We start from the raw sequence: 12,272 nt of genomic DNA, 5'->3' as shown, positions 1-12,272 counted from the left end.
TAATGTCTGGATTGTTTCATATTTATCAATAGCACAACAGGAAGCTGGTAGAACATTTGTTTTTTACTCTATAGGCATGTATTTTGTTTTAAATAGATGCTGCTGTTCTCAACAATGTGGCACATACCTTTGGCCTAATGGACACAGTTAAGAAGGTTTTGGACAACAGAAGGAACCAAGTAGAGCAAGGAGAAGAGCAATTTCTCTATACTCTGACAGGTGTGTATTTCTCTCCTTAGTACATATACCAATGTCCTTGAATCTTGCCATTTCCTTGTTAATGTTTGTTGAGACTGACTTTTTTTTTTTTTTAATTTTATATATCAGATTTTGCTTTTTGCTTTTTGAAAAACAAACAATCCACCTGAGGAAAGGTGGATTAAAACAAAGGAAAAAAGAGGGAAGCCAACACCATGATCCTTCTGTATCTTTTGGAGGAGTAAGATGTCTGCTAGATTGCTTCATTAATCAAATAATGTTGGTGACAGAAGACACAAATTAATCTTTGTCATTTTTTGAAACATTTTTCTAGTTGTAGATGGACACAATATCTTTGGGGTTTTTTATTTTATTTTATTTATTTATTTTTTTAATATTTATTTTTAGGTGTAAATGGACACAACACAATGCCTTTATTTTTTTATGTGGTGCTGAGGATCGAACCCGGGTCCTGTCCATGCTAGGGGAGCACTCTACCGCTGAGCCACCATCCCAGCCCTTGGGTTTTTTTAAATATTTATTTTTTTAGTTGTAGTTGGACACATATTTTTATTTTATTTATTTATTTTTATGTGGTACTAAAGATCAAATCCAGGGCCTTACATGTGCTAGGCGAGCGCGCCACTGCTGAGCCACAACTCTATTTATTTATTTATTTATTTATATATTTAGAAATTTATTCTGCTTAATCCATAAGCTTTATATAGCTTTAGTTTAAAAAAAAAAGAGAGAGGAAACAAAAATAGTGAAACCAAGACACTATTTTCAAAGTCTGGGCTCTTCTAGCCTTCCAAATACAAGAGCTCTGAAAGTTGTATATAGCAATTGGAAGAACAAGACAAAAATATGAATGGATCTGTGACATTTTATAAAACAAAATTTTAGATTAACTGAAGGATCCTTCCTTCATTTTAATAATTGCTAGGTTGAAGTTCACCATGTAAAAAAAAAAGAGGGGGCATGAATTTACATTGCAAAAGGTGTCCACAGTGTATTAGTGACATTCTTTTATTGACCGCTGACATAAATTCATTTAGAGTAAAATATTTTAAGCCAAAAAAAAATCCCTTTTTTAAAAAAGGGAGTTTAAGTATTGTTGGCATTCTCATGGTTCCTCTACACTCTCCTGGCTGTTCCCACAGGTTTGTTTTTTGTTTTGTCTTTCTCTCTCTCCCCCGCCCCTCTCTTTTTTTCTTTACTTTTTCTCATTTGAGTCTTACCACCATTTAAGTTATGCTTCCAACTTTGTATGGTTTGTAAGCTTTCCCAGAAATAAGACTACTGCTGAACTACCACAAAAGTATTAATTTATTTTTTTATGTGGTGCTGAGAATCGAATACAGTGCCTTACACAGGTGAGGCAAGAGTTCAACCACTGAGCCTCAACCCAGCCCAAATCTTCGTCATTTTACATTATTATTTTTTTTTAGAATAAACTGCATTCATAAAAATAAAACTTCATAAAAATATGGAATGCTTTACAAAGTTGCGTGTGGTCTTATGCAGGGGCCATGCTAATCGCTAATCTCTATATCATTCCAATTTTAGTATATGTGCTATTGAAGCAAGCTCATTTTTACATTATTGATACTGCTTCTTTTGGTAGATATAAATTTTGCACCTTCACCATTATTTATGGTAGTCAGAAATTACAAGCACCTAGGTAATTTAACTCTTTTTACAATCAAGACTTTGTGATCATTTTCAAATTAGATCTTGTTTTTGTTTTATGGTACTGGGGCTTAAAATATTTTAACATTGACATGTTAAAATACTGTTGTTTTAAAAACATTGTCTTAATGGAGCTGGGGCTATAGCTCAGTGGCAGAGCACTTGCCTGGTATGCGTGAGGCACTGGGTTCAATCCTCAGCACCACATGAAAATAAACAAATAAAATAAAGGCATTCTGTCCATCTACAACTACAAAAAAATTAAAAAACAAAACATTGTTTCAAGCTTATTTTTTTACATCTAGTTTATATATTTGTCATTGTTGTTATTTGGTACTGGGGATAGAACTCAGAGGTCCTTTACCACTGAGTCACATTCCTAGTCCTTTTTCACTAAGTTGCCCAGGCTGTTCTCAAACTTGCAGTTCTCCTGCCTCCATCTCCAAAATTGCTGGGATTACAAGTGTGTGCTGCCACACCCAGATCTAGTTTGTATTTTAACTTCAGTTCACTGAGTTTTGGTCCCCCTGAGAATGCTAGGATGATCATTCTCCCTCTTGACTCTGTATAGATAATTGAGAGGATAAATGATCTGACAGAAAAGCCTAGAGTAGATAGATCTCTTGTCATTTTACTACTAGCCTGGCACTTTCTCTTACCTTGAAACTTTAATCTATCAGCAGAATGGGTTTTTATTTTTTTGGGTACCAGGAATTGAACTCAGGGGCACTCAATCACTGAGCCACATCCCAGCCCTTTTTTTGTATTTTTTTATTTAGAGACAGGATCTCACTGAGTTGCTTAGCACCTCACTGTTGCTTAGACTGGCTTTAAACTCACAATCCTCTTGCCTTAGCCTCCCAAGCTGCCATGTTTACAGGGGTGTGCCACCATGCCCAGCAGCGGAATGGTTTTTGTTAGAAATGTGGGCTTTTGCTGGGCATGGTAGTGCACACCTGTAATCCCAGCAATTTGGGAGGCTGAGATAGGAGGATAGAACCGTTAAGACTTCTTTCAGACTGGGGATATAGCTCAGTTGGTAGAGTGCTTGCACAAGGCCCTGGGTTCAATACCCAGCACCATAAGAATTCTTTCAGTTCTATAATTCTTAGAGAGTTATTCTGTAACTCACTTGAGACATCTCTGGGTTCATGGTAGACTGGCAATTTGGGTCACCAGCAAAGGAGTTTTCCAGTCAAAGTAGTTTTCCATCAAGGTAATCTTGATTTGAAGGACAGTTTGAGAGCCATTGTGTTTTTAGAATGATTCCAAATGTATTGTGCAGATACTTCTTATTTCATCTATAGACCTAGGCAGGAATATTTAAGCCAGAACACTAACTGGATGATCTTAGAGAAGTAGAGAATAGAATAGTGGTTGCCAGAGTCTGGGAAGGGTGTGAGGGAAGGAGGGTTGGAGAAAACATGGTTAATGGGTGCAGGGGTGCACTTGGATAGGAAAATAACTTCTAATGTTCTTTGGCACAGAGGATCATTATGGTTGAAATCCATTAATTGAAATTTCAAAATAGTGAAGAGACGAATTTTTTGGGGGGCAGGAGGTACCAAGGATTGAATATGGGGGCACTTAACCACTGAGCTATGTCCCCAACCCTTTATTTTTATTTAGAGACAGGTTCTCACTAAGTTGCTTAGCACTTTACTAAGTTGCTGAGTTGGCTTTAAACTTGCAATCCTCCTGCCTCAACCTCCTGAGCAGCTGGGATTACAGGCGTGACCCACCATGCCCAATTGAAGAGAGGATTTTGAATATTTTGAACACAAAGAAATGATATCTCTCTGAAGTGATAGATATGCCAATTATTTAATCTGATCATTGCATATTATATACATGTATTGAAATACCACCAGGACCCTATAAATATGTACAATTAGTACATATCAATAAAAAAGACTGGAGAAATAGGTCAGTTTTAGAGCATGTGCTTAGCATGCTTGAGCCCTTGGGTTTATCTTATTGGCACTGGGCATTGAACCCAGGGCTGCTTTAAGCTTGAGCTACATCCCCAGTCATTTTTGTTTTTAAATTTTGAGATATGGTCTTACTAAATTACCCAGGCTGGCCTCAAATTTGGCAATCTTCCTGTCTTAGCCTTCCAAATTGTTGGGATCACAGGTGTACATTACTATGCCCAGCTAAAGCCTTGGATTTAAAACTTGTACTTGTGAAAAGGAAAAGAGAAAAAAAAGACCAGCTGGAGACTTCTTTGGTTTGCATTTTGGTGATAGCTGACAAAATGCTGGAGGAGCTTTTAGAATTGAAAGTAGGATCACAGCTTGAAAAAATTCTGAACTGTTACCCTGCCTATAATTACACAAAGAAATGTAATTACTGGAGGGGTTTTAAAATCATCCATTCTAGTCATTTTGAAAACAGTGGAGTCTCTTCTCTGAGGCTACATAGTGGATAAACCAGGGCAGGATTCCATGTCTCTTGATTCCCAGTTTAATGTTCCGAAGATTATATTTCCCACCACACAGTTTTTTGTTTTTGTTTTTTAACCATAGACTTGGAACGCCAGTTGGAAGAGCAAAAGAAGCAAGCCCAGGATCATAGGCTGAAATCCCAGACAGTTCAAAATGTGGTACTGATGCCTGTGAGCACTCCTAAGCCTCCAAAAAGGCCTCGGCTCCAGCGGCCAGCCTCCACCACCGTCCTGAGCCCTTCTCCTCCTGTGCAGCAACCTCAATTCACAGTCATCTCACCCATCACCATCACCCCAGTGGGTCAGTCATTTTCCATGGGCAATATTCCAGTGGCCACCCTCAGCCAGGGCTCCAGTCCTGTGACTGTCCACACACTGCCTTCTGGCCCTCAGCTCTTCCGATACGCCACAGTGGTCTCCTCTGCCAAGAGCAGCTCACCAGAAACAGTGACCATCCACCCTTCATCTAGCTTGGCACTGCTAAGCTCTACTACCATGCAGGATGGAAGCACCCTGGGCAACATGACCACCATGGTGAGCCCTGTGGAGCTGGTAGCCATGGAGTCTGGCCTGACCTCAGCACTCCAGGCAGTTGAAAGCACCGCAGAGGATGGGCAGACCATCATTGAAATTGACCCAGCCCCAGACCCTGAAGCTGAAGACACTGAGGGCAAAGCAGTCATCTTGGAGACAGAGTTGAGGACTGAGGAGAAAGTAGTGGCTGAGATGGAAGAACACCAGCACCAAGTCCACAATGTGGAGATTGTGGTCTTAGAGGATTGACTGGGGATCTCGGGGCCAGGAGATATGTTTTGGTTTGGAATTTTAATTATTTGTTTATTTTTATCATTGTCCCACTCATTTCCACATAGGATCCTTCCTTTTTTTTTTTTTTTTTTAGAACAAAATTTCATTGTTATAACTGAAAATGTTGGATTCCTCCCACTCTCTCATTGAAAAATGGACAAAACAAACTGCCCTTCCACAGTTGAGAGTAGGTCATTCAATGTCTTAATCATCTTACTCCATGAAAGTTATTTTTTTAGGGGAGGCATCAAAATAACCAGAAACCCTTTCCAGACTAGTCTATCTGTGTACGCATGTGGTTTTATTCTTGTAAAGATGATTGACCAAACTCTGGAACACAGATCTGACACTGGAAGGCAACCCATTCACATGTGGATGCAGAAGTATGCTTTTTTTAATTTGTATCTTGGAAAGGATTCTCAGAGGGCAGTGCAAAACTCTGAAACAAAAAGAAGTTGAACTCTGCTTGGAGGGGAAGGTAGCATGCTAGCTGCAGCTTAAAAAGGGAAATGCTTTCACAAGGGTGGGGCAAGGGAATTAACTTACCTACAAAGGTGCAACTGATATCACTTAAGATCTCTGAGGGTTGTTACTAGGGGTACCATTTGAAAAGAGGCCAGTAATAAGTGGAAGTGTACATTTTCACAGAGTAAGTGATAACAGTGGCCTGTGGCTTTGCTGAAATAGAAATCAAGGGACACTACAGCTGTGCTTTAAAGTTCAGGGTGATAGCTTCCTTGCCCCCCACTTTGTAGAAGCACTTACCCTCCTAACCTAGGATCAGTTCTTTCATTTGCAAACTGTGTGATGTGGTGTAAATTGCTCTGGTCTTTAGAGTGTGGCTGCCTGTGGGTGGGACTCCAAGGCCATCATTTTTATTGCATGACTCCAGGAACAGGGGGAGTTCCTCATTCAGACCAGCTTCCATCTTTGATGGGGCCTTTCCCCCTCCTCCTCCTTGGCTTTGGAACCAAAAGCAGTCACTCATCTGGTGCTTCCTCTTGTTCTCCCCTCTACCCTCAATTCTTAATGGCATCTGTCTTCTGGATCCCACGCTCTTCAGCTTTTTGGCTGATTTGGAGATCAGTGACAGGTGCCTGCCTGCCTTCATCTCCTTTTAGATTCATTTATACCACAGATGTTTCTGTGAGATACTGAGCTCATAAAAAGCCTTAGGCTTGGCAGGGAAAACTGGTAACACCCCCAGCCTTTCCTGAGGCACCAACTAAATGTCTCCTCTTGAGTGAGCTGGACTCCCTGGGAAAGAAACATTATCTGTGACATTATATTATAGGAAATGTACCAGGAATGTCAGTAGTAATGTCGTGTTTTGTTTTTGTTTTCCTAAATGTTGTTTGTATATTTAGAGCTGGCAATTTTTTTTTTTTTTTTTGTGCTATGATTCCTTCTCTTTGACCGGTCCTCTTCAGTGTTTGGGATAAGAGTAGACCCTGTTTTTTTGTTGTTTCTTTGACTTCATTGTTTACTGCACCAGGATAATATAGGGAAACTACAGGCAACTTTAATGAAAAAATAGGTAAAAAAAAAAAAAAAAAAAAAGCACACACTTTAGGAATGGGAGGATTTTTTTTTTTTTAATTAAAAGCAAATCTTTGACCTGTAGTTTCTTTCCTTTTTTCTTTCTTCTTTTTTTTTAAAGAAGGCTTTTCTCTGAAGGTGTGTTTTTTCCCAACAGATGTTGGAAACTGTATCAAAGCCAGTGAAAATTGTGTTCTGCCATCCCTTGGATGGCTGCATATAGCCAGAGAAGCCCTCTAACTGGGGAGGGTCAATCTTAAAAGTTGTAAGAGTGAGACTTCTGAACTCTGTACAAGTAGTGGTTTCAGCTTTAAAATTAGGGTTTGATTTTTCTTTTCAAAATATTTAGTAGACTTAGCATTCAGTTTAGAAAAAAATCTTTGGCCTTTTACATATCTTTAGTGAGGGAAGTGGCTTCTGTTATCTGCTTCTTTAGTTTTTCTCCTGGTACATAAACAAAATCTCTGTCTAAAGACTGAAGCTACTACTTGAATCTAGAAAGGCACATCTCATCCCTATTGTGATCTTTAGGGATACTTTTCTCTTTCCCAGAAATGAGAGGACCAATTCAGAATAGCAGAGGAACCTAAAGATTTTGGTGAGCTAGCTCAAGTTTCTTTCTTTTCCCCATCAGAGCTGTTGGTAGTGTATAAGGTAGCATGAACATCATGCTTCCAATGTCAAGAGATCTCCTGAAGACACAACCTGTTGACTTTCTGAATATTCCAGCTGGTGAAATACATGAGCTTTACTGTTTTGCTGGTCTTCCAATGACCTGTCATTATTAGCTGCTGTAGTAGCCATTGCTCTGTGTGAGTTCCCTGACTCCCTGGTCTAGGTGATTTTAACTGGGGTGAGACATCAGCAAGCCCCTGATACGTGCACAAGCAGCTGCAATGAATCTCCTCAGGCTGATTTGATAGGAGCCATCTATCTTTCTATTCATTCATTAAATAAACATTTATGAATACCACTTATGTGCCAGGCTTTGTGCTAGGCACCAGAAGTGCAAAGATGAAGACAGTGCCTACATTCAAGGAGTTACTTCTCCAAACCTCTGGAGTTGTTGTCAATCTTCCAATATATTTGGTTTCTTTTGTAATCCTATGTATCTTATTTTATGCATTGAAAAACATTATTCTGAGAATTGGTCTATAGATTTCAGGATTGTGCCAAAGAAACAAAAAGGTGAGAAGCCACCTCCAATGAGATTCTGAAACATGGAGGTGAGTGCAGCTACAGGGTTGTTGGCCTGGAGATAAGAAAGCAAAGGGTCAAGCTCCTAACTCACGGCGGGGTTCATAAAAGAGAAAAAATCTTTAATCTCTTGCTGCTTCTGCCTGCAGAGGCAGGCAGAGTCAGTGGATGGGCAATCTCCTGAGAGTGCCTCACTGGAGAAAAATGAGTGTACCTGGGCTTCTCCAGGTTTCCATCAAATGAAACCAGGGCTGAATCTGGTGTAGGACTGGAGTCTAGCTGGTAAAGGGGAAATGCTCCAGACCCTGCCATGTGGTTTCTCCAAAGGCCTGAGTCAACTGTACAACTGTCTTGTCTTGGCCATGTCCCTGTTTGGTCCGTGCCTTATTCCCATATCCTTCTTAATTTCCATATCTAACCTGCCCCCCAAAGTAGTGATTCTGAAGTAAAAATGGACCATATACATGAATATTGAAGATTCACAATCACTTCAGAGTGCATTTTTTACACACCTATGTTCATATTAGGAAAGGAGGGTCAGTGTAAATTCAGTGTTAGAAATTAACAGTTAAGGTGGCTTTGATATTCTTTAATGGTGGCCATTTACCCTGTGTCAAAAGGCAGTAGAGGTGAGTATATGGTGGTGAGTACAGAGTTATAACCATAGCAAGATTAAAGCATGAAATATGGAATTACTAGTTGACTGAGTTCTAACTGACCCAGGTTTTAAAACTCTCAAGAGTTAGAAAGGAAAAAAAAAGGTTGAATCCTGAAAATAGACATAAGGTTATGATTCACCTTGGACAATACTACTTAGGAAATAGTTCTCTCAGTCAAAAAAGGGACACCAGCCTAGCTCCTGCATTTCAGACAACTTTCGTAATACAACTGATCACTTCCCTGGAGGTAGGACAGATCCCTTTCACTTAGGATGATCCCTCCCTGGAATTTTTTTTTTTTTTTTTTTTTTTTTGGTAGTGCTGGGAATTAAACCCAAGGGTTTGCACAAGCTAACCAAGTGCTCCAACGTTGAGCTACATCCCCAGTCTCTCCATGGGAAATTATTGGGTAGTCTATAATGTACTTTCATAAGATCCATGGTTGTCAGGGACCCCAAGGAATTGGTTCTGCCAGATTTAGACTCTGTCCCTTGAATTTCTATTTTAGTACCATTTGAGTTCTTTCCAGGTTTCCTTCTCAAGACTGGAACACCTTTGCCCTTAGTTATGCAATTTGACTTACTTTATTTTTAATCCCCTCTGTATACACTCCTTCATCCTTGTCTTTTTCTGTTTCATTAATTCTGCCTTTCTGCCAGGTCAGTGCAGTAACTTTCAACTCTTTTTTTTTCCCCAATACTGGAGTTAAACCAGGATGCTTTACCATTGAACTACATTCTCAGCCATTCTTATTTTTGACAGGCTCTAAGTTGCTTGAACTTGCAATCCTCCTGCCTCAGCCTCCTGAGTGTTGTTTGGATTACAGGTGTGCACCAATTTACCCTGCAATTTTCAACTTTTTTCTGGAGGGTTTTGGGAGTAGGGATTGAATTCAGGGGCATTCTATCACTGAGCCAAATTACTGGTCTTTTTTTTAATTATTATTATTATAATTTTAAGACAGGGTTTCATTAAGTTGCTGAGGCTACCCTCCAACTTGTGATCCTCCTGCATCATGCTTCCTAGGCAGTAAGACTACAGGCCTCTATCACCTTGCCTAGGTAGTACCTGAAGTTTGTATTATGTCTTCTGAGCCTTTCAACATAACAGAACCCACACCCTGCATTCTGCATTGTGAAATTGCTCTGGGCTTTCCTCATGTTATCTCTGGTTTCCATTTCTGTACCACTACTGGTAGTCATGTCTTGGAATTTGGTATATATGGATCTATCTTTGTAGTTTGAGAACATGAATAAATAGTCGGTTTGGTTTACAATAGAGTAAATGTGGGACTGGGCATGTTGGCACATGTCTGTAATCCCAGCCACTCCAGAGGATGAGGCAAGAGGATTGAAAGTTCAAGGGCAGCCTGAGCAATTTAGTGAGACTCTGTCTCAAAATAAAAAGGGCTGGAGATGTAGCTCAGTGGTAAAGTGCCCCTGGCTTAAATCCTCAGTACCTCAAAAAAAAAAAAAAAAAGTATGGTGAGTGAGGATATAGCCCCGTGATAGAGATGTTTGCCTAGTATATGGTAAGCCCTAGGTTCCATCCCCAGCACCACAGGAAAAAAGAAAGAAGAGAAAATGTGAGGCTTGGTGAGGACTCACAAACACAGGTTCCCCATGGGCTTCTCTAGAAGGGTTTACTTGCATTTCAAAATGTAGATATATTTATTTGCTTTTTTTTTTTCTCTCTCTCTCTCTAACTTGTTTTCTCTAACAAAGTCTATAAACTATAGAGCAAACCGGAGACTCACAGCAATGTTTCAGCCTGCAAATTTATTTCAATTCACATTTCTGTTTTATTGAATTTGCATATGGGAAATCATAGATGTATAACTTGATAAATTTGACAATTTTATTGACACACCCATGAAACCAGCATGCAGATCGAGGAAAGCAAACATTACCAACACCTCACCCTGCAAGGGTAACTATTCTCCAGTTCTCTAACACAGTTTATTTTTGCTTCTTTTTGAACCTTTTTGTTAGTGGATTTTTCACTCAACATTGTGTTTATGCCACTCATCCATAATATTATATGAAGTTGTTAGTTTTTTCTCATTGCTCTATAGAAACTAGCTATGCCAGAACTGAAGCATTTGACCAATAATGAGCACTTGGGTAACTTCCACCTTGGAATGATTATAAATCATTCCTCTGTGAACTTTTTTTTTTTCCCCCCTCAGTGCTGGGAATGGAACCCAGGCCTTAAGTATGCTGGGAAAATGTTCTGTTACTGACTATATCCCCAGCCCCAACCTTTTTATACGTGTCTTTTGAGAAATATAAATATGCAGTCGGTCATGGAGGCATATACCTATAATCCCAGCAACTCAGCAGGCTTATTGCCAAAAGCTCAGTCCTTGTCTGGATGTCAATCCAATAATCAGGAAACTGTTTTGAGAAAAAGGAAAAAGAAGGTTTATTGCTTTGCTAGCAAAGGAGAAATGCAGGGGATTCCTGTCCCAAAGGCTGTATGATTCTGCTCATCAGCAGGAACAGGGGGCTTTTATAGAGGTGATTCAAAGAAAATGAGATTAGAGAGGAGAGATCAGGAAGAAGTTTAGGCAAAAGAAAATCAGAGAGGAGAATATTTAGGGAAAAAAGATTGAGAAAAAGAACAAAGCCACAGGGATATAGTCAAAGCATCAAGTGAACCCCTGTTACAGGCTGAGGCAGGAGAATTGCAAGTTCAAGGCCATCCTGGGCAATTTAGGGAGAGTGTATCTTAATGAAAATAAAAAGGGTTGGAGATATAGTTCAGTGGTGGCAGAACATCCCTGGGTTCAAATCCCTAGTACATCAGGTACATATATATGTCGAGTTTCAAACATTAGGATGGTTCATATGAAAAAAAGACAAGATACAGTTTTTCTTTTAAAATATTTTTTAGTCATTAATGGGCCTTTATTTTACTTATTTATACTTATTTATATGCGGTGCTGAGAATAGAACCCAGTGCCTTACACATGCTAGGTGCTCTAACATTGAGCCACAACCCCAGCCCCAAGATACAGTTTTTATTAAACCAAAACAAACCCAACAACATCAGTAGTTTTCTTACAAAAGTTGGTTCACATTTCCTTATAATAACTCTTGACTGGAACTGAGGCATATCTTCAGTATGGCTTCTTCATCAACCCCACAAACTCCCTATGACAATCCCAGATTGACTGACTGACTTAAATAGTTGTGTTTGTTGTTGTCTTTTTTTTTTTTTTTTTTTTTTGGTACCAGAGATTTAAATCCCTTGGGTGGGCTTAACCACTGAGCAACATCCTCAGCCCCTTTTGTGTTTTTTAGTTTTGAGACAGCCTCACCACTAAAATGCTGAGGCCAGCTCTGAATTTACAAGCCTCCTGCCTCAGCCTCCCAAGGTGCTGAGATTATTGGCATGCACCACCACACCCCACCCAGCTGCTTAGAATATCCTTCCCCCAGATAACTACAAAACTTATTTCCTCACTTCCTTCTAGCCTCTGTTCACATGCCACCTTATCAGGGAGGACTTTCCTAACTACACACCCTATTAAAAAAATGGCAATTTCCCCCTGTGCTATGCTTCCTATATTCTTCTACTCTCCTTTCTTTTTCTTTATTTTACTTATCTGACACATTTATTTTCTCCCCTCTAGAATAGAAGCTCCTTGAGCAAGAAACTTTCTTGTCTAAATATGTAGTTTCCACAACTGGAACAGTGCCAGACATGTAGTGGAAGCCTGATAAATATTT

The 12,272-nt window shown here is 39.6% G+C and overlaps 1 protein-coding gene and 1 non-coding gene across 5 annotated transcripts in view; one reads left to right on the top strand and one right to left on the bottom strand.

Annotated features, from left to right (window-relative positions):
• Positions 1–9,814, top strand: part of Gmeb1 (glucocorticoid modulatory element binding protein 1) — a 45,384-nt gene extending 35,570 nt beyond the window's left edge. For all 4 annotated transcript variants that reach the window (XM_046469420.2, XM_046469421.2, XM_046469422.2 and 1 more), the window contains exons 9-10: positions 97–219; positions 4,419–9,814. In XM_046469420.2, the coding sequence (XP_046325376.1) occupies positions 97–219; positions 4,419–5,119 (824 nt within the window). In that variant the 3' untranslated portion in view covers positions 5,120–9,814. The remainder of the gene's footprint in view (positions 1–96; positions 220–4,418) is intronic.
• LOC124075435 (U6 spliceosomal RNA) lies at positions 1,682–1,791 on the bottom strand. The gene has a single exon (XR_006846052.1). It is a non-coding gene; the product is annotated as a U6 spliceosomal RNA (small nuclear RNA).
• Positions 9,815–12,272: the final 2,458 nt, after the last annotated feature.

The sequence above is a fragment of the Marmota monax genome, unplaced genomic scaffold (genome assembly GCF_021218885.2).
Source record: "Marmota monax isolate L192 unplaced genomic scaffold, Marmota_monax_Labrador192_F-V1.1 WCK01_AAM20220418_F8-fsc00008, whole genome shotgun sequence".
Taxonomy (NCBI): Eukaryota; Metazoa; Chordata; class Mammalia; order Rodentia; family Sciuridae; genus Marmota; species Marmota monax.
This window is presented reverse-complemented; position numbering and strand designations above follow the sequence as displayed.